This window comes from Excalfactoria chinensis, chromosome 4, assembly GCF_039878825.1.
Source record: "Excalfactoria chinensis isolate bCotChi1 chromosome 4, bCotChi1.hap2, whole genome shotgun sequence".
NCBI classification, from domain to species: Eukaryota; Metazoa; Chordata; class Aves; order Galliformes; family Phasianidae; genus Excalfactoria; species Excalfactoria chinensis.
In genome coordinates, this window is record NC_092828.1 from 39093039 (window position 1) to 39115862 (window position 22824).

The 22824-nt window shown below is 40.0% G+C and overlaps 1 protein-coding gene across 1 annotated transcript in view; it reads left to right on the forward strand.

The window, feature by feature from the left end:
• ADAMTS3 (ADAM metallopeptidase with thrombospondin type 1 motif 3) overlaps positions 1 to 22824 on the forward strand; it is a 119759-nt gene that overhangs the window by 83201 nt on the left and 13734 nt on the right. Inside the window, exons 5-15 of the mRNA XM_072336407.1 lie at positions 461 to 660; positions 11134 to 11217; positions 12807 to 12963; positions 15009 to 15114; positions 16056 to 16199; positions 16624 to 16756; positions 17231 to 17344; positions 18421 to 18566; positions 19135 to 19310; positions 20437 to 20570; positions 21058 to 21181. Of these exons, the coding sequence (XP_072192508.1) occupies positions 461 to 660; positions 11134 to 11217; positions 12807 to 12963; positions 15009 to 15114; positions 16056 to 16199; positions 16624 to 16756; positions 17231 to 17344; positions 18421 to 18566; positions 19135 to 19310; positions 20437 to 20570; positions 21058 to 21181 (1518 nt within the window). The remainder of the gene's footprint in view (positions 1 to 460; positions 661 to 11133; positions 11218 to 12806; positions 12964 to 15008; positions 15115 to 16055; positions 16200 to 16623; positions 16757 to 17230; positions 17345 to 18420; positions 18567 to 19134; positions 19311 to 20436; positions 20571 to 21057; positions 21182 to 22824) is intronic.

Consider the following 22824-nt stretch of genomic DNA (forward strand, 5'->3'; position numbering starts at 1 on the left):
TCAAACATCTGTATTTTAAACAGAGAACTTTTATGAAATGTAGGAGGAATTGCCTAGCACTGCCAGTGGTTGTGTACAAGGGCACTAAAGCCACAAGTTGAACATTGCACAGTATCCGCGCAAACCATGTCTTTGGCACTCCACAACATATGCCTCGTGCTGTAAAAAGAAGGGAGGAAATTCTGGACAAGGAGGAGAAGTATTTGGTCTAACTTGTCTTTAAAGATTTTTATTCTGGAAATAAGAACCACATAATACAGAACCATATGGCGAATTCTGTTTTTCAGAGTGTATCTGATGACTTCCCCCACTCTTATGCCTTCAGAATATCTGTTTTCTTGCTGGTTCCTGCTTTATTTTATCCAAAGAAGTGTTGACTATACAGGTGAAGATGTTGTGCGGGGGGATGTTTCTGAAGTGGAATTGGAGTAGATGTTTATATCTTACTATTTCATTGTAGAATCTCTTCTTGGGGGCCTTGGAGACCTGAGTTCCCTGTACAGCAGTGTAGAGCAGCAACTGAATGAAACCCTGAGGCGACGCAGGCACGCAGGAGATGACGACTACAACATTGAGGTGCTGCTAGGTGTGGACGACTCTGTCGTCCGGTTCCATGGCAAAGAACATGTTCAAAACTACCTCCTCACCCTCATGAACATAGTGAGTATCTTCCATAGCATTGCACTGTTTTGCTTTGAAAATATTAAAGGCTTCTGTAAACTCCTGTAGGACTACCTAGGAGATCATGCTCAGTACCATTACAAGGATGATAATTTTGTCTGCTTTTGGATTTGTTTCTTTATTTTCAAGGTGCTCCCTCAACCGATCTTTTTCATAATGGTATTCTAGGGTACATTCTAGGGTAATTCCAAGAATTTACTGCCCTTGATCCTCAGTGAAAGTACTGTCTTTCATACATCTCACAGAGCTGTATAGAATAATTCTATTAGTCCATGTTCATATGACTGTGCATGTGAGGCTCTTGAAATTAAAGCCCGCTGGATGCTGTAAGACTGGGAAAGCAGAGGCTTTCTCACAGAACACTGCAGGTCATGAGCTTCCACCAAGTGTCCTTTGGATGTGTAACATGCTGTGTCAGGTTCTCCTTCTATGGTAAAATGTGATTATACAGAACTAAAGAGGACAGGATGAGGTAACTGAGCTTCCTGTTGATGCTTTGGGCAGGTGAGGTTTATTTAAAAACAAAGGAGGGCCATTTTTCCCACAATCTGCCTTGTAAAAACAGAAACACACCTGTATTCCCCAATCTCAAATTCAAAAAACAGAAAAATGCCCAGATAGTTGAAGAACGCCAGATGTTGTCCCTTATGTTCGAGGATGGAGTTGCTATTCCTGGTAAATGACTTTTGGTTGATAGACACTCTGTGGATTATGTGAGGTCATATAGGCTGAAGTTCCCCGTGTTGTTAAGTGCTCTTGGAAGTTATTCATGATAGGGAGTGACCTGATAGTCTGTTGGCTTCTACAGGCTTAGTTAACTACTGTGATAGTTGTGTTACAAAAACAACAGTGGAATCTAGCAAGCGGTGTTGATCATTGCAAGATGGCAGAGTAGTCATGGAAGAGTCCTTTGTTGTTTGTCTCTCAGTCTGTCACTTTCCCTGCTACTTGGCAAAACAAGAAGCTGTGAGTATTTCCTATCACTACACAAGCTACAGATAGCAGCAGATAGCAAGATGTTTGTTCTGTAAATGAAATTCTATGGGAACAAGCCAAGCAGGTTTGTTAGGAGCATTCAGCAGTTCTGGGGAATTTTATTCTGTTCCTTTTGCACAAGCAGAGGAAAGTGGGAGAAGTGGGGCAGTGACAGCATGTGTTTGTACTCCATTTCTTTAGGAGGTGCCTTGGGGAGTGGAGCCTTGGTACCATATTAGATTGCCTTTTGGAGGGGGGTTTGCTGAGAGAGACTATTAATGCCGGAAGTTTATGCAGACTTTTTATTTAAAAAAAAAAACAACTACCACTAGGTATTTGCATAACACCTAAATAATGAAAGATGTTAAACTGATAAAATTGGAATGTATCAGCTTACACGAATGATAATGTTAACAGTGCAGTTGCTTCTGCCAATACAGTCAGTTCAGAAAGTAGCAGTGTAAACTTACAAAACCGTTTTGAAGATTGTGAAGTTCTTTAACCTTTAACTTTACTGTTGACTAAAAGTCAACAAAGCCATAGCAAAAGTGTATTTCTCAGACAAGTTGCCCTTGGTTTCAAGGGAGTTTTGCCTGAAAGGCCTGAATGAGGACCTCAGGACAGGAATCTGTTTCTACTTTCCTTATATAGTGAGATATTCTAGTTGAAAAACAGTGGGAAGAAGTATGTAAACTTGATACATTCTTGATAGTTCCTAACTTCTGTTTTTAATGTTAAGAAATAAACGCACAGCATGAAGAAGCACCCTAAATCATAGAATCATGGAATGGTTTGGGCTGGAACGAACCTTTAAGATCATCTAGTTCCAGTTCCCCTGCTATAGGAAGGAAGACCTCCCTCTAGACTGGGTTACTCAAAGCCCCATCCAGCCTGGCCTTGAATGCTTCTAGGGAGGGGGCATTCTCAACCTCACCGAGCAACCTGTTCCAGTGCTTCACCACCCTCACAGTTAAGAATTTCTTCCTAATATCTGGTCTAAACATACCCTCTTCCAGTTTAAAACTGTTTCCTGTTGTCCTATGGCTACCTGCCATTATAAAAGTCCCTGCCCAGCTTTTCTGTATGTAGGTCTCCTTCAGGTACTGGAAGGCCACTATAAGGTCTCCTTGAAGCCTTCTCTTCTCCAGGTTAAAGAGCCCCAGCTCTCTCAGCCTATCCTCATAGGGGAAATGCTCCAGATCTCTGACCATCTTCGTGGTACTCCTCTGGGCCTGCTCCAACAACTCCATGCCCTTCTTGTGTTGGGGGCTCCAGAACTGGACACAATAATCCAGGTGGGGTCTCAAGAGAGAAATGAGGCACCATGAGGCACCATTCTGTCAGAGTGCCCCTTTGCTGCCATCTGTCCCGTGGCAACAAAATGTAATGAAATATTAGCAAGAAGGTTCAACCTCTACTGCCATACCACCAAAATCTGCCTATGACATCATGGGCCAGCATCATTAAATAGGAGGCATTACGATATTACTTTTCTCCCATGCCTTCTCCCTTTGGTCCAAGCTTTGATCCTTGTGACTTGTACTGGAACATGTCCTGCCCAAAGCACTTCAAGAGCTCCCATTTAGTGCACACTGTGCAATGATTGCATCACACTGATACTTAGACCTGGAGAGCTGAGGCTGAAAATGTGACCTCTTGTGTCTCAGACTAAAAGTGAGTTGCAGTATCTAGAGAATGTCTCTTGGCTTCCTCTGTAAGCTCCTCAGTTTCCTAAGTAAACTGTCTCTTCATAATGAGCGGTACTACCAGCACTGCAAATTCTGCATATATGACCAGATGTACTACTTAGGTACAGAGAAGATCTATCAAATACTGGGAGGGAAGAATAGAGCTAGGATTGGAGTCTACCTACAGTTATGGTCTTTTTGTCTTAAGATGCCATTTACCTTTAAGATGCTTAGAGCCAGGTCCATTAAAAAAAAAACTTCTCAGCACCATGCACCTGTCACAATGCTGTCTCAATTTTCCACATGCACAAACACCCGGACACGTTTGAAGACCTGTCTACGCATTGAGCTTCCAAAATGAGGACCAGCAATTGAAAAATGTACTCCATAGAATTTGGCTGGAAAAAAATCTTGATATGAGTTTAAACCAACTGATATCTTTTCCAGCATCGCTCTGTGTAAAATTATAGCAACTCTGTATAGGATTATACTGCACTATAAATCTAGAATAAGAAACTCCAGACATAACACGCACATTGTAACAGAAAAACAGAATTCAGTCTGCTAAGTTTACAACCTGGAGCATTGTTCAGTCTTGTCGCCTTTCCTACTGTTTCTGTAATTGGGAGCTTAAATATTTTAGTACTATTTCAATATGCCTGAGGAGCTGCTCTCTAACAATAAGTGAATGGATGCTGTAGAATCTTGGTCTGATGAAAAGGATCTGTTGAGTAATGTCTGTGCCTTTGGTTTAGGAGCCCAAAGCATTTAATCATAACTTCCTCCATTCCTCTGACATGCACACAGGAGGCTTTTGACTCTGGTGTATTAGGAAGTGAAGTGTGAAGATCTTTGAGGAGAAACAAGCCATTGAACCTGGGCTGCTTTGTGGATCAGGGCTGAGGCAGGAATGAATCAGCATCAGGACTTTGATAGCTGGGAATGCATGTCTACTAACTGTGTATCTTTGTTGTTACTTGAAGTTTCTTTTTTAGACTGGAGGGAATTAGGAAGCACATGAGCAAGTAGTTGCTTATTCCTAGATCATCATCCATTGAGACTGCAGCTGTTGGCAGCCTAATACACTGCTGACATCAGCAGACATGGTTTGGCCTGGCTGAACTTGACTGATGCAGAAATGAACCTGGCTTTTAGGTTGTGATTTAGGTTTCGATCTACTGCTGCATAGATTCATGATTTGAACTTAGCTTATCTCAACTTGCATCTTTTCCTAAAAATGGGAGGAACCCTTGGTCACCCTGCAGAAGTATAGTGGGAAACCACATAGAGCAAAAACTGGCACATGGAAATGGGGTGCTTTAGGACTGAGAAAATCCCAGCCTCTCCTTCCTTTCCTGCCTCTCTCCCTCTTTTCATTCTCCCATCCTGGTTGTGCTCCAGAGCCAGGCAGCCCTTCAGTAGCCAAGTGGGTCTCTCAGGAGCTAGGCCCTGTCTTTGTCATACGGCAGTGTGCCGCACTGCTGTTGAGATCACTTTTCAGGGAAGAGAAGAATCAGTTTTCACTATTTGTTTAATGTGTTATGAGAATGTGGCACTGACAGTATATTGCATGCTTCACAGCTTGCTCTTCTTTTGTGTTATGTTGTCTCTCACAACATGGTTTTCCTCTCCTCCACACTACCTGAGAGAAACCTCTAACAACAACAACAAAAAGACATCTTTAAAGCACTGCATTCAGTTTAGAGGAAGTTTGATTTTCAGCTAACAAAAGAAAAGTGAAATATTCATGATCATTTTCAGCAAGAGGTAGCAGATGCACTTTTTAAAGCAGTCACTTAAAAACAGCTTGATGTTTTCAGCACTGTTTCCTTATATTTGAGATTCAGGGTCTCCTGCATTAGGCTTGTGACATTTGTTATTCGCTTGGTAGGTACTTAAGATGAAGTTTCCCTGGATTAAAGTAACTGAGATCAGAGACAGGCACATAGGATACCAGGTTGTACTGGGGGATTCTAAGCAAGTTTAAGCTTTTCAGTATTTGTCTTTCTTTCTCTTTTTTTTTCTTCTTGAGAATAAACCAGAATTAGTTAGTAGAGCGGTACTTCTGTGCATCATTCATTCTCAGATTGCAGAGAGAATTCCACTTCTGGCAATCACTGTCAACTGAGCACTGAAACCTTGTGGATGTCATCTTTCTAAATAACAATTCTGCATTTTTGTCCATTAATTTAGCACGGAAGAAAATGTCCACATTTAATTTTATTTCTTGCACAAAAAAACATTTCAAGGAGTTGACTATCGAAGCTGCTTAGTGCTGAAGTTTATAGAGGCTTCATGATTCACCTCGGTAGGAAAAGACAGTTCCAGAAATGTCAAAGCCTTTATACCTGCAGCTCCATCAAAACTTTATCTCCCTTAGGTTTTTTTATGACATGGATAGGAACAACGTGAATTTCAGTGCCTCTCATTCACTCCTACTAGAAGTGCATGGCAGGGCTTAAACACATTGAGATATCTGACTTTGTCTGTTTCTAACCTGATCACATGCATAAATGTTACGAACATGGATAAAGAAGAAAAGGTAGATTGAGGCTCATTCTTCTGTGAGCTGTTCCACATGGAAATGAGAGCTAATGCTAGTGACTACCTAGAGCATGCATAAATTAGCAGGTAATCTGCAACATTTTTCCATGTGGATCTGCTGGACTTTTCTTGCTATCAGTATTTCAGAAATGTCAATTCCAGATTTTTGCTGAGCAGTAACTTATGACTGTGCTAAACCACACAGATCTTTGGTGTTACTGAATAATGTGAAATAAGAGTTAAGGCAGTTTGGACAAACATGGAAGCAAGAGAATATTCAAATACAGAAGCTTTGAAATGAAAAATAATGCCTTGATGCAAGACTTGCAAGGAGTTGTTTTCTTTTTATCACACACCTTACTGGATGTCAGCACAGACATGAGTTTTGAGCAGTCTTCTCTTTCTGTTGTCAGATAAGGAGTCTTGAAATAAGCAGTCACTGAATGTTGTATTTAGGAGCTGTCATCTCCTCTGTGTCTTAATTCTGATTGTTGGCCCACCGATGTTGTGGAAGAATTAATAGATGTGGGTTGTTATAAAGCATGTCTTTGTTCTTTGCATCAATTAATGCAGAGCGTTGCTGGTTGGAAATGAACTCCAGAAAATAATCTGTTGCATTGTTTTTCCTTTCCAAAATAAATCTTCACTGAAGAAGATTTTAGAATATTGGCTCTTTAGTCTTAAAAACATTCAGCTTTGCAAACAGCACAACTGAAACATGGTAGAGTTTTGTGTTTTCTTAAACATCGATGGCTCCATCTACTGGGAGTACATCCCCATACAGTACTGGTGCAAGGTAAAAGACCTCATCCATCAGGAGCTATAGGTCAACTACAGTGAAGATTGCTACTTTTTATAGATTTAATGTTATTTTATAACAACTAGGCTTTCCTGTCAAGATTTTAACAATCTAGTAATTGCTACAAGACTTAAAGAACATGCAGTGGAAACAGGAAGTGAGAAAAAAAACAATGCAAAATAAAAGTAGGTTCAGGTGACAGGCAAAAAAAGCATACCAAGCTTTTACAAATTATCATGAGGACATATGTATAATGTTGCCACAAAAGCCCAAACTGAGCACTGTTCCTAGCAGTTCTTTTCCCTCTGCAGAGTGGTATTCTGGGAGGCACAACTCTATTGCAGAGCTACTTGCGACTGCATGCAGCAGTCTCACTGCTGACAACTGGGCTATGGATTGTGTGTTCAGTTGGGTTGTTCTTTATCAGCAAATAGCCTATTCTGTAGGTAGTGACAAAGATTGTAACTCACCTTGTTGTCTGTCAAGGTTATGGGTTCAGAGAGCTATTTCTATACTTTTTCCTATGTATTAGTTTGTCAGTTTTAATCTAATGTTGCCCTTAGCCTTTGCTAAAGACTAATGGCATATGAAGTTGTCACCAAAAGAGGTCATCTCACTCCTTGCTTTTTAATCTAGTATTTTGTATCTGCGGATAGTCAGTAGATCAATAAGAGGCTGTATTTTCAAGCTATTCTATTTCCAGTGATGCGAACAGTATATCAGATAATGTTATTAATCATTAGATTCTGAATTACTCAACTTTCCTGCTAATCAATAAACTTCACTTCCCCCTGCACAAGTCAGACACAGAAAAGTAAGTAATGTAATCAAGCCAGAAAGTCCTTGAGGCTGTATTGCCCCCCAGACCCAAGGGCAGTCAAATGGAGCATTTGGTGTAAGCAGAGAGGAGCTTACTGTGACTGAGCAGAGGAAAACGTCAGCAGATTTCTTTGGATTAGCCTGAAGCCCCTGCCTGCACACCATGAAGGGAGGGAGGGTGGGCAACCACAACAAGGAATTGCACAGTACCTGCACAAAAACAGCCGTACATCTTCATCTTTCTGTCTGTCTCAAATTTGAAAGGCCAGCTAGTAAGAGCACGTACTGCAAGAGGTGCTCAGAGGAATCATCCAACCTAACCTGGGAATTTGAGGTTGACTGTGCGCCAATAGGCTGCAATTGCTGTGACAAGTGAAAAGCCAGCTGACTTTCTTTTAGGGAGCAGTGTATAGCTTGAGGATGTCTTTGATTTCACCATTGCAGTTTGCAAGTACTTCAATTTAGGAATGTGGGTTCACCCTTGGCATTCATACTGTGTAGACAGGTGAGTATCCACTGAAGTCCTGAAATCCCTTGATTTGTAGTTATCTCCCTTTTCCAATGCTTCTTACTTAGCTGTAGGGTTTACTGCCAGGTATATTTATGTTGTCTGTTCGAATAATTATCCATTCAGTAAGCAGATATTTCCCGCTTTGTATGTGGAGTCTCCAAGTTGTCACCACTGTCCCAGGCGGAGCACTGATTTACTTCTTGTGTATATTACTATTGAATTCAGCCTAATCACTTTTTCCTTTTAAATACTACACCAGAGTCCGTATGGCCAGCTGGACATCTGTGATATGTTTCCAAAGTTCAACTCAGACAAATCAAGCTTCCTGGGGTGTGATTTATATATGCATTTTGTACCAGTACCAGTATCTTGGAATGTAATTTGTTTTGCCAGTACAACCACAGCATAGATGCAATTACAGCAGTCTGAAAGCGCTACAGTCTACACCAACAGTTTTCAGCACTTATTTTGATTTGTGGCCTTCTAGCAAGGTTGCAGGTTTCCAAAATTTCCTGTGTCTAGGTCATGAGACCCTATATGGGCTCGCTCCTCATGGGAATCCTACCATGCATCGTTCCAAAGCTGTCCACAGAAAAAGGTGTTGTAGAGAAAGTGTTGAGGAAGACTTGAAACTTTCATTTGTTTCCAGAATCCTTTATGTCACTTTGAAGGTCACTTCTGGGAAGCTTGTCGTTTCTTGGCACAAGGGAAGTTGTGGACGTTTTTCTGAGATGAACTTTGGTGGAAGCAATACTATTGCATTGCTAAGGAGAAATTAGGAATAATTGAACTTTGGAATAATTGCTTCATGAGGCGAGCAGTCGAAGCTGTGTGCTCATTTCTTGTAAAACTGTCCTGCTGACAGTCTGTTCTCAGTTAGTCCTGAAAGGGATTGCATTTTTTAAAACCATGGACTGAAATCACTGTGCCAGGTCCCACAAGCTGGACAACTCAGAACGACCTTTTTCCCTCAGGGGAGGAGGAAAGTTCTGTTTAGCCTAAGTTAAAAAATAATAATATTAATAATAATAAATCTCTAAATATTGCTCAAATATACCATCCTTGCTCCAAACAGTGGTATTTACTTTTCACCGATTACCCATAATGTAATATTTATTTTGTTTTGATGGGAATAAGTAACTTCATTGATGAGCTGCAGATGTTTTAGTTCCCTAATTTATACTCTGGTGAAAGGACATTTCTCACCTTACCAGGCACAAAGAAGGTCCTCAAGAAGAACAATTTCCAACCTATCATCTGCATTGCATTTTTGTTTGTTTGTTTGTTTGTTTTAAACTTAAATACCTATACTCTATTTAGAATTAAGTGGTTACTTTCGTACTAATTTGACTTTAAACCTCAGAGCAGCAGTATTAGTTGCTTCTGAAATAAATTATTCAAAACTAAAACAACGGTGAAATATTTCAGTTGTTCAGAGGACGATGGAACTGCCACGTTACCTCTGGATGTCTGTCATATGGCTGTGCTCTCTAATGGGATATAAGCTGCCCTTGTGTCAGGAGTGTTGGAAAGCTTCTGCGTGTGTGCATACTCTGAGCTTCCCTTCCTATGGGTAGTGGAGGATATTCAGCTTGCATGAGAGCAATAGTAACATTGTTATTTCCAGTAAACTGTTTACTTTCCTCTAAGCTTCTAGATACTTGATTTCTTCAAGATCTTTATAGTTTTGCAAGTGTTGCTGGAAAGTGTTCAGCAGACCCCAAATGTATTGGGTCACTAGTGCTGACCGAAGGAGCAAGTATCTGATCTTTATTTCTTTTGGAAATCAAACTAAAGGCAATGAAATAAAAAATCTGTCTTTAAATGATGTGCACGGACCTCTTTGGAGACCTCTACAAACCTAATTTCATGCAAAGCCAGGACTCTTTTGTGAGGGCTCTTTGTGAGGTTTTAGTTTTTCTCTTTCCTGTGTGTTTTCTACAGCCCTTGAGGATGAGAGTTTTGATGCCTCATGATAATGTCTTATGTATGGGTGTTTTCTCAGGCTAGCAGTTGTTTTTAGTGTGCACAGTAAGTCTTTCCAGATCCTGTAAATGTTACATGCTTTCATGCAGTTGGTGAACTTTTAAAATGGAATGTGTTGACTTGCAGAAATGGAGTGTATTTGGAGATATCATTACTCTGTGAGGTATACTACAGAGTTTATGTCTCTGGCAGTGCTGTTGACTTTAGAATTTTTAGATGAGAACATCCAAAACATTTCTGGGATTTGGAAAGACTTTGCCCATTAATTTTAAGATTGATCTAGAAGCAGGAGTGTTATTCAGACCTTTAAAGCTAAACACATGCTTACATGTGTGCAGAAATGAAGTTGCATTGATCGTGTCATTGTCTGAATATTCTGTCTTCCCTACCTAGAGCTTTAAAGTGCAGAAATGGCTTTAAGTCAAATCCTCAAGTATTTTCTGAGGACAAACCTATGCCGAACTTAATGGCATATTGCCTCGAGTGGAAGCTACTGGCAGAAGAATCTTTTACAGAATGAAAAATATGCGCTCCCTCTCCCCACTAAAATACTCATCCCATGTGTTTAAAATGATTGAAGTGAGACAAATGGTTGACAAAGCAAATAGGAACAGACTCTGGAATTCATCCACAGTTAGAGTGGCCAGATGGCAGAGCAGAAGTGGCCATGCATGCTGAATGGTGATGGTTTTATCTGTTGTTAATGCAGATTCTTATCTGCTTTTAAATCTCTCAGTGAATGTCGCCATACTGCCATAGTCTTGCTTTCAGAAATAACTTCATTACCCTCATTATGTTTATCGAACAAGTGAAATTAAGCATTCAGACGAGTATTTGCTGGGTTTGTAGTCCTTCTTTCCCCAAACAGTTTTTTTGTTGGCTTTGATCCAAAGGCCATTAAATTTGAGAGGAGTCTTGAAATGTGCTTCAGAAAGTTCTCAGTGAGGGAGTGTGTGATGACAGGAAGTATAGTCTACATTTCTCACTGCATGGAAATGATTTGAGACTTGAATTCTCCTCTGAGAAAACTAGTGGTAGAAGCACTTGAAATAACAGATACATGGCCTTGAAAGTTCCCTTTGTATCATCCATGATTTCTTCTCTTTAAGTTTTCTTTTTTATTTTCTCAGGTGAATGAAATTTACCATGATGAATCCTTGGGTGTTCACATAAATGTTGTGCTGGTCCGAATGATCATGCTGGGGTATGCAAAGGTAAGCAAGCCTCCAAACCAGTTCTTTGCATTCATTGTCATTGTAATCATAGTCCATAGGAACTACATGAGCAGCTATGGAGGCAGAAGTCTACCAAAGTGTAAGTTTCAGGGAGTTGCCTTCTTTGTTCAGCACATGCTAAATGTGCTTGTGCCCTCATTCCTGTGATGGGCCATCACTGTCCCTTTTTGTGAAGAGTGTTGCAGGACTGGCTGCAGAGTCACTTTGCACCTAATCTATTACTAAGAAGCTAGAAGACTGCAGCAATTTAATATTTCTGTCATATTAGATGGATTCATTCCAGTGGAAAGCTCCTTTTCCAGTGTATTTTCCTAATGTCCCCAACTATCTGTGCTTAAATGCAAGATTGCAGTGATCAGCAGTATCTCTGAGGACTCTTGCTTCAAGAAACAGAAGTCATTAGTGCTGCCCTTTTCTGCCGATGCTCCTTAGGAATAGTCTGAGAGGAAGTGGGAGGCATGTCAGCCCACTGCAGTCTCTGCAGTCACTGCAGGTTTGGGCTTGCAGCCTGACTTTTTGCCCTTGTAAGTCAGGGAAGCAAATCACTTTAGTAGTGGCAGTCATCTTGACTGAGCAACACAAGTTGCTGGTACCCTGTCTTCAAGCAGTATTTTATGGTAACTATTTCCTTTTCTCATTGTGTCGTATGCTCCTTTTACTCAGTCACAGCATACTCTTCCACTTTCTGCCCCAGACTGTGCTTGTGCCAACATGTTGATTTTGTTGGTATAATACATTCAGAGAGTTTTGAAACAAACACTTGTTACATTGTTCAGGATGAGAGCATTGTAAGTGCTGTTTGAGATTTGATGAAGATCGTGTCCCTTCCATTTAACTCAGACACTGAATTTGAGCAAATCAAAAGGCTGCTTTGAAGTTTGCCTTGTAATTAAATTTGATCACTTCCTTTTGAAGTATTGAACTCATAGACATACTGTAGCAAAAGTCTCAAAGAACCAGATGGCTAATCTCTGTAAATCAGTACAGATTTACTGGTGCTATAGTGTTTTACACCAGTTGAGGCATTGTACTCTGTGTTTATGTTATTCACTTCTTCCACACAGGCTGTATGTTGTCACTCCACTGTCATTTAACTCAACTGAGTCACATTGTCTTCTGGCAAGCTACAGGCTTTATCTGGATATTATTCAGGCATGTTGCACAGAAGGGCTGTCATTTGTCATCATTTTAATAGATGCTGTAATTACTTGATACACTGTCCTTAAAAAAAAATCCTAAAGATGTGCTGTTACTTGTGCACACTCACTGTTACATACAATTGCATTGATATAAACAGCAGCTTTCTGATTTGGAAGCTCTTGAACGTTTTCTTGGCTCTGCTTGGGGATCTAGGACAAGAAAGCCAAGAGAGAATATTAGTCCTTTTTTATGGATCAGTCAATGTCCACTGTACTCATTTTCTTTTCTCATATTAAAGAGGACTATTATGACTTAGAGCGATAGGGAAATAAGAGAAACAGGAACATGACTGGTTCTCCAAGAAAATCAAAACTTGATGAAATTTCTTATCTTTAGTAGTTCTTAGTTCTAATATATTGCTTTTTCAGTCCATTAGCTTGATTGAAAGGGGAAATCCCTCAAGAAGCCTGGAGAACGTTTGCCGCTGGGCTTACCAGCAGCAGAAGTCAGACCCCAATCACTCTGAGCACCATGATCATGCCATCTTCTTGACTAGGCAAGATTTTGGGCCTGCTGGTATGCAAGGTAATGCAGCTGACCTGGAGCAAAAGTATCGGGACTTTGGGGGTTTTGTGTGTGTGTGTCTAATGTCTAACAGAAAAGGAGAAAAAAATGAAAATTTCATTGTTGTGTGACCCTGGGAGATTAAGGAATGTAGGCACTGATTCAGAAAATACCTTAAGTGTTCAATTTTAAAGGTAGACTGAAACCCGATCCTGTTCATGAAAGCATGTATGCTCATAATAACTTCCAGTTTCCTATTTGGCTTTAGAAAAGGCCCATATGGACAGCCTAAGCATGTACTTGTTACAGCACTGTGGAGAGAAAGTACTCACTCTATTTCATTTTACATGCTTTTTTAAAAAGCAGGTAGTTCTTGCCATTTATATCTAACTGCAACAGATTAAATCTTACCTTATAGTGTGTAAATTGTTCTTTGCTTTCTTCAGAGAAATATATTTCTGCATGTGTATACAGGGCACACAAGAAATTCTCCGTGCACTTTGCATTCAACTTCACTTTAATTTTATTGCATCATTCACAACTTATTTTTTCTTACAACTAGCTTTTCAGCTCATTTGATATTTTTGTTAGTCCTTATCATGCAAGGAACTAATGATGATGGAAAGTAAATCCACAAAGTATGCTTTATATCAGTGCAGAAAAATAGGGGTCTGGGTGAGACTCCTGAAGCGTTACTGCTCTGTGCAGCATTGCAAACTAGTCCTGTTTTTTATTTCTTTGGTTCTCATGTAATTGCATTCAGAATATGCCCCTATAATCATTTGCCCAGATCAAACTAACGCTCATCTCCCATGCTGCGGTCTGTGGTAGGACTGAGGGTTCCTCTTAGCAGACACATTGTGGCTTTGTGTGCTTCTTATGTCTGCTTGCAGGTGGGAAGAAGACTAGAAAACAGAGCAGTTTCTGAAACAGAGCAGTCCAACTAAACGTAATGGTCTTCACTGCAATAAATCTAGTACTGTACAGTCAGAAATGTCCTCTAACTTCTTGTGTCTCAGTTTCCTCAAGCACACTGCTTCCTCTCTGAATGTTCTCTATATCTGTTGCTATAAAGACAAAATCCCTTAGCTTCTCCTGCTACTTGAACCATGCACAGAGCTCTAGTGCTGCTCTGCAAATGGCTGTTTGGCTTCATTCTCTCTGCCAGCCACCATAGTCTCCTCTAGTGCTATGCCCAGTTTCTTTGCCTTTGACACAAGTTCTGCAATTTTTACTAGAAAAAAGGCCCCCATTCATTATCTAGTCATGGAAAAGCATGGTTTAGCATGGTGTCAGTAGTACATTCATTTCTAATGTCCAGAATTTACCGATTTTTGCTTAGTACAGAAATATTCTTTATCAAGGAGGCTTTTCAGATTTTATGCTGGTGAGATCTTACTGGTTGAGGCATGAATCAATCTGCTTCTCCACATAGCTTGTTGGAAAATGTGCCATGTTCTAGCCATCCGGCTAGAGATTTCTTAGATGTCTGTGTTCAGTTTCTTCATATTTCAGGGTGAGGCAAGAGTGCTGAGTCCTCACTCATGCCTGGACTGCATACAAACACATACAAACAAATGAACAAGAAACAGCTTATTTTTGTCTGTAAATTTAATTGAATGGGAATCTTCCATGTTGTTTGTTTTTTTTTTGTTTTGGTTTTTTTGTGTGTGTTTTTGTTTTTGTTTTTTTTATGAGAGCATAAGTGCCTGACATAGTCCAGATGTATGCAGAATCAAACCTAGTTTGTCAGAGCCATTAACACTGACAGAAATTACAAAGATGGGAGAAATTCACGATCAAAGGAAGAGAATCTTTGGTTCTTCTTGGTCAGTATATTTGGTGGGGTGTCAAGGGGAACAGGTTGTCCAGAGAAGCTATGGATACCCCATCCCTGGAGGTGCTTAAGGCCAGGTTGGATGGGACCCTGGGCAGCCTGACCTGGTGGGTAGCAAACAGCTGGGTATTGGATCTGAGCGGGCTTTAATTTCTCTTCCAACACAGGACTTTCTATGATTCTATGAATTGTAATGGGTAAAGCAGTCAGACATGATTTCTCTCAATAGGATATGCTCCTGTTACTGGCATGTGTCACCCGGTCCGAAGCTGTACTCTCAACCATGAGGATGGGTTTTCATCAGCTTTTGTTGTTGCTCATGAAACTGGTCACGTGTAAGTCTAACATAAAATTAGATTAACAACAACATATGGTGCTGCATCTCCTTTTTACTTAAAGTGATTTAATTTTAATGGTTATGTAACAGCCATCCAAATTATATTGTCGTCTTCTTGGAATTCATCAGTGGCTTCAGCAGTGAATAAGTTAGGGAAGAAGACAAGGGAAAGAAAGGACAGGAACTCGCTTTCTGTAGGGTGACAGTGAGATAATTAAGAAAGAAACCAGGAAAACCCAGGCAGTAGAGACGGTAGCTTACCAAGCATCCTTAAAATTCTTTCTTCTCATTGACTGAAAGTGCTGATTTGATAATTTGATACTTCTTAAGGAGTGATAAAATGTTAGGCTGAGAATAATAGATTCAAAAAAGATCTCTGTCAATTGCTGGATGAATTAATGTCTTCTTTAAGTAGCACAGGTTCTTGTTCAGCTCAATGGGCTCTGTTGTAGGGTTTTTTTTCAGCCAGAGTAACACAGGAGGTGTTTAGACAGTTTTAAGATGACCATGTCACTTGCACGATAAGCTACATCAGATGCACACGTTTGGAAATTTAATATGCTAACCTATTCAGCTCTTTGGATGTACAGCATTGCAACCATGTTAGTTCAATGTATAAGTTGGTGCTTTTGATAGGTGAGTGTACTGTCATGAATAATTAAATGTCTGAATGAAATGCTCAGCAGTGAGCAGAATTGCCATTTTCTGTTATCCAAAGTAGAAATCGTCATCTAATTAGTTAGTTCCTAAAGAGTAGTTAGAGAGTCCTTATATTTTGACATCAAAGATCTGTTTGAAATGCAGGTGATATCTGTAGCATGCAGAGAACAATTTCACCTTGAATTACTACATTTCCATGAGAAACTGTTTTCTTTACAGCTATTTTACCAGTTGAAAACTAGAAACTGTGGAGGCTCTGATACCAATTCTTTGTTTCAGGCTGGGAATGGAGCACGATGGGCAAGGGAACAGATGTGGGGATGAGACAGCAATGGGGAGTGTTATGGCTCCCTTGGTGCAGGCTGCCTTTCATCGTTACCACTGGTCCAGATGCAGTGGCCAAGAACTCAAAAGATATATACAGTAAGAACTTGTTACCACTCATTGATGATGGTTTTACTAAAGGAAACAGAAGTCTTTGCAGTTCCATGAGATGTGGGGCCAATGGGCTGCCCTCCATCAGAGAGCAAAGAGAAGAAACAATCCACAGGTGTCATAAATTGAACCCTTACCTGTCGAAGTTCCTTTTATAAACATGGTGTAGTATAAGGAGGCATTCCAGTAGGCTTTTTTGTCCCTCATTGCAACAGCAGGGAGGAAGAGGTACCTCAATTTCTGGCTTTCTCCAGTAATACAGTAGTAGTGCTTCAGGGAACAATAACAGGTTTGAGAAAATGAATATTGTCAATGTTGACATCTCAGAATAAGGACTTTGACTGTACTGATAAAAAAAACAACAACAATTACTACATTTTCTCATTATCTTTTTCTGTGCATCTTTCCACAGCTCTTACGACTGTCTTCTTGATGACCCTTTTGAACATGATTGGCCCAAGCTTCCTGAACTGCCAGGCATCAATTATTCCATGGATGAACAGTGCCGCTTTGATTTTGGTGTTGGCTATAAAATGTGCACAGCGGTATGTCCAAGGCAGTCATTGCAAAGACAAACATTTGTTTCTGCAAGTTTGGTTTTTGGCCCTAATAGCTGCAACATATTCATTTTCTCACAGTTAAAGAGCAGTTGATGGAGTAGTTTAAACAGATACATAAGGAAGGAGAGAGATATTTATGGATAAAAGCCAGCCATCTGAGTCATTTGGTTTAATGGTCAAGAGGACAGCAACGTGGTCTACATGATGCAGACTTGTGGCTCTAAGCTTGTGATCCCCAAGGAAAAAGGGGAGAAAACTAATTTTCCTTCTACTTCTGGGCATCTCCTCCTTCCTTCAGGACCAGAGGATGCTGGGAGTAATCATTGCCCTTTTCTTTCCGAAGATACTTGACTTACTGGTGGCTGTGCTAGATTAGATGACTGGTTGGTTTGAATCCTTATCCAAGAAGTATCAATAATCTAATGTTATATTTCATCTCCTAAATGTCCTGCATTTCAGTTCCGAACCTTTGACCCGTGCAAGCAGTTGTGGTGTAGCCATCCAGATAATCCATATTTCTGTAAGACTAAGAAGGGACCTCCACTTGATGGGACAGAATGTGCCCCTGGAAAAGTGAGTACTGTGTTTCCACCATGTATTAAAAAGAAATACAGTCATTTGCATTAATCTGGGTTGAAAAGCACACGGGAAAATAGACAATTACACAGCAGCCCCCAGGTGGCACCAAAGAAAAGAAAAAGAGAGAGCTGTGATTTCCCACTTTGTCTTCTTTGAAATGTACAGAGGTGGTTGGTATATAAGCTGAGGGTCTTAAAATTGTAGGTGAGGTGTAGGGCACTCTCATTTTCTTCTGTGTCCTTTTTGTTATTTTTTTTTTTTTTTTTTTTTTTTTTTTTTTTTTAAATATTATTCTCTCTTCTGCAAAGTGTCCTGAAAGTGTTATTAATGATCCATGGTAGCAGATGACAGGATCACTGCAGGATGGGAGTACATAGCCCCAAACACTTCTTAGTACTTGTGGTCCAGACATCCTGTGGTTAATGTTTGCATAGGTTTAGGATTAGCTCTTTAATTTTGTCTTTAACATCCCCACTAGAGAATGCCCTGCTGCTAATTCATTTTTGATTATACAATTATACTCAAGCAAATGTTTATTTAACAAATTCCATGTATTTTGAGCTACAGGAGAGCCACTTATAATGTCTGGAAATGTCCTAACCAGTAGGCAAAGAACTTGCTGACTAGTAACTAGCCCACTGTTGCAGCTTGTTTGCATGAATATAATGTTTGGCCATTATGAGGCAAAAAAGAAGAAAAAAGCTACTAATCTTCAGCAAGGACCTTATCCTGTGGTACAGTAGTCAGAACATAAAAATTCATTTAAAAAAATGGTAGAAATTAGGATTCGTGTGAGACAAAGGATGATTTAAATGAAGTCAAAAGAACATTAGAATGTTGATATTCATGTTTCTGCCCATGGAAGGATACACACTGAGATGTGGCTTTGCTGCTTATCCATGGAACAGACAGCCATGAAAGAGAGGGATTGGGCACTCCTGGGTCCAGAGTACAAAGACCATCTTTCATCCATGAGCTCACCTCTATTCACTTTTAAATTCACTGTGATTATAGGTTTGGTTTGATTTTGTTTCTGCTGTCCTCTGCTATCCATGCCTGTTTTCTCTCAGTGGTGCTACAAAGGTCACTGCATGTGGAAGAATGCTAACCAGCTGAAGCAGGATGGCAACTGGGGACCCTGGACAAAATTTGGCTCGTGCTCCCGAACCTGTGGAACTGGAGTTCGCTTCCGAACACGTCAGTGCAACAATCCAATGTAGGTCTTTTACCTTGGTGGTAGTTCGAGTCAACTAGTAATGATTGCAGGTGTCAGCTGAAATGGCATTTATGTTTTGATATGGAATCTCCTGAAATTCAAGTTGTGTTCAAGCCCCTCGAAACATCACCTTTTGCAGGGAGCCAGAATCATTCTTAGTGAATCCAGTAATTTCCAGAGGAAAGCCTGTGGAAAACAATCCTATGAAAAATTTAACTGATGTGTAAGGCTGTGAAGAGACCATAGAGTGCAAGCTCAAAAAGCTCTGGGATAAACTGTTAGATGATCTCCAGTTGTAATTCAATTATTGACAGCATAGATGTGTATATGTGTTGTTTCTGCATGTCAGCATATGCCTTTGGAATGCTTGAGCAGGCATAGAGGTTACATGGCAAGTGTGTATCTGTGCAAGGTAACTTCTTTGTTTCCAGTTCTGTCAGTTCACACTCCTTTTTTGTAAAACTGTCTCTTTAGAATTGAGTGTGAAATTCCATTTAGGATTGATAACAAAATCCTAGGCCCAAAGTCTAGAGGGTTTTATAATCTCTCAGATGTTTTCTTTCCATAGGCCAATTAATGGAGGTGAAGACTGTGCTGGTGTCAATTTTGAGTTTCAACTCTGCAATACAGAAGAGTGTCCGAAGCACTTTGAGGACTTCAGAGCACAACAATGTCAGCAGCGCAATTCCCACTTTGAGTATCAGAACAGCAAACACCACTGGCTGCCATATGAACACCCCGACTGTAAGTCCTGTTATTTGCATTTATTACAAGTCAGTGCTGGAATCTCACAGATCTTATGGGGGTCATGTTCCATTTGCCATGTAGGGACTACAGGGTGAAAACAAATGTAGGTATGACTAAAAAGCAGGAGAACAGGATGGACCAGGGTAAAGGAACAGGTGCAGCGTAAGACAATTGTGATTTCCCCAACCCTTGCCCAGCTGGTTTCCTCTAACTTTCATCCTCTTCCTGGTGTGAACAGGATGTAGCAAGAGGCATAGAGGCTTTCAACTCCAGAATGGCTGGTGGGTACTTCAGCAATTAACTCACTGAACTGTGAAGTTCTGGCTCTGCTGTTGGGGCCAAGCGTAGAAAGCTGCTGCTCAGATCCTGAAGGACTCTTCTTGCCCTCTCTCCCATACAGTTGTTCATCTATATGAGTGCAAAGTGTTAGTGCTCAATGAGGGCTGATGCCAGGAAATTGCACTGGAAGTTGTAATAGTGTGTTTCTAATGGTGCTGCCTGAGAAGTCCTATTTATTTTCCCATTCTTAGATAGGTCCATCTACCTGAGCCTGACTCTTCTCTCCTAACATTAATACAATCTGTCAGTTATCTTGAGTAAAAAAGGACAGCTTCAAACATAAATATTTGTTGCTTGCTGAAAAGGGGCTTCAGAGTTGCTTTGAGTTGCTGTTATTTTTCCTCAGGCATCTCCTTTGAAACTCTTAATATGCATGGCTAGGGGATCAGATTCAGGTAGTGATAAGGAAATATTTGTTGAGCTGGGATTTTCCAAAAAGGCTAAAGGGATTTGAAATCCAAATCCTCTATGCTTTCATGTGATATGATTTCCTAAACTCAGCACTGTTGCAACAGAATCAAACTGAAGGCTACTTGAAGAACTGTGGAGAACCCAGTTCTAGGAGCCTGTTTAGAAGCAAGGTGATTTCTGTGAGAGTATCTGTGATGGTGATAGGCCCATAATTCACACAAAAGCAAATTATTTGTTTTTTCCCCCTAGGTGTCTGCTTAAGATGCCTTCTATCTCTGTAATATTTTCTTTATACCTTTAGTGAAATGTTTTTCTGAAGCTCATCTGGATTGCTTTTAACTTACGCAGTTACATCTGTTTTCCTGCTATGCAGCTAATAAGAGATGCCACCTGTACTGCCAATCCAAAGAAACAGGAGATGTTGCTTATATGAAACAATTGGCACATGATGGGACACGCTGTTCATATAAAGATCCCTACAGCATTTGTGTTCGTGGAGAATGTGTGGTGAGTGACAGCTTCCCAAGCTCATTGCTGAGTTTGGACTGTGCTATGTTAGAGAACTGAGACAGACTTTGCAGATGCTTTGAAATATTTGCAGCATCATATTCCTCATAATTACTTCAGAATTAAACTACACTGGAGTAATGACACAGGTCCTTTCCATGGAAACATTTCATTTTTTCTTCCACTGATAATTTCATTGCCATTTTTGCACTTAGTTTTGCATTTGAAAGGAATTTGTCCCTATTATTCTCTTTTCCATCTTTCCTTGTCTTGACGTACAGTGGATATAAACTGAGAATCAATTCCTGTTTTTCACCTGGCAACCATTACCCAGCAACAAGCTTTTCAAGTAATTTGTGTTTAAATGAAATAGATCAGTGCTGGGTGGTAATTTCCTCTATGCATTGATTTTGAGATTGCTTCCCTCTACAGCTAAACCTTACCGCTTATGATAGAACCATGTTTCTTTTTGCTCTTCATTCTGCAGAAAGTGGGTTGTGACAAGGAAATTGGTTCGAATAAGGCTGAAGATAAGTGTGGTGTCTGTGGTGGAGATAACTCCCATTGCCGAACTGTGAAAGGAACCTTTACCCGCACTCCCAAAAAGCTTGGTAGGAATAGCATATTCATGCATCTGAGTATGGTTTCTATTATCTCATGTGTTTTTGTCATGCTTATTGTTTTTGAAGACTAATCAGAAATGCGGCTTACTTCAAGGTAGCAAAACATACATTTTAGCTTGATGTGCCAAAATAGTTTAGTGCTTGATAAAGAAATGAGATCCTATAAAACACTGTAATGTCACTGTCTTTTGAAGGACAAGAACAAGGGACAGAAACATTTTGGCAGAAACCCTCATTTCTTTTAAGTATGCTAATTATATCCAATGAAACATATGACGTTAACCTGGTTAAAGTTTTCAGGCTGGACTGGGATACTCTATAACACACCTTTTATCAGTAATAATTCAAGATCCCTTGGACTTTTCAGAAATTTCTGTCTGGTCAGTTATTTGTTGAGCTAGGGTACCATAATCTTGTATACATATATTTTTAAGAATACTGTGTATTTTAAGACTTTCCTATATTGCTTTTATTTCAGTCTGGGGAAGGTACTCAGGGATATGCATCTTCTGTATGACTGGTAGCAGCTATTCCAGGGACATCTGTTTCATAGAACTAAATGTTTTAAGATAGAGTGGAGAAAGACTTGGGGACAAACAACATGAATATCTGTGTTAACAGTTTAAAAACGGATAATTGCTGCTAAAAGTAAAGTGGGGGCAGAGGGAATATTCATGTCACAATTCTGGATCCAGTCCAGTAAGAGTTTTTTTTCTGGTGCATCTGGTTTCTGTATTCTATAGCAGTAGTTTACAACTTATAACTCGCAGTTGGTGTACGGACTGAGCTTGTGGTTTGGCTTACTCCCTCAGAGATAACAGGGCCAATGAGAGGTCAACAGAGGGCAAAATCGAATACTAACTCCACCATGTGGTGGCTCAGTATTTTTGCCTGGGAGCCACTGGGTAACTGCCTTGTCTTGTGAGGTGTCAGCATGTTAATGAGTGTTTTCACTGTGTTCTCAGTGTCTGGAAAGCACTACAGTTCTAAGTGATAGAGAGTACTAGAAATACAGTTCAGGAAATACTGCTATTAGTCAGCCATTTCCAAATGTTAATGAAAGTGTGTATGAAATGCTTATTGTTTTACAGTATCTTTGGCAGCCTAGTCATTAAAAAGACTAATTGACCTCTTCCAACAGGAAAACATTTAAGCAAGAGGTGCCAAAAAGAATTCAAGTTTCTGGAAAATGAAATCTGCAAGTATCCAACTTAAAATCACCTACCTGAATTTTCACTGGTCTAAATTTCATTGACTATTAAAATTTGCTAGATGTGTCTAATGCTGCTTTAAGTGCATTTGAACATATAATGTAAATCATACTTTATATTTGTTAAGACCATCTGGCTGACAATGTAGTCAATGAAATAATGAGACTTGGCTCCGGTAACACTAATTATAGACATTCTATTTAAGGGAAGACGAGAGGAGCATTTACATTGCCCAAAGGAGCTCGCAATATTTCCCTTTCTGAAACAAAGGAGTCTAAAAATACTCTGGGTAAGTTCAAGTGCTTGCAGAAAGAGGCATCCATGGCAACTGGAGAGTTCTTGCTGCAGTTCTCACCTCCAACAAGGCATGGACACATAACACCAAATCAGGCAAAAGCTTCCTGTTTCATGTGCTCAAAA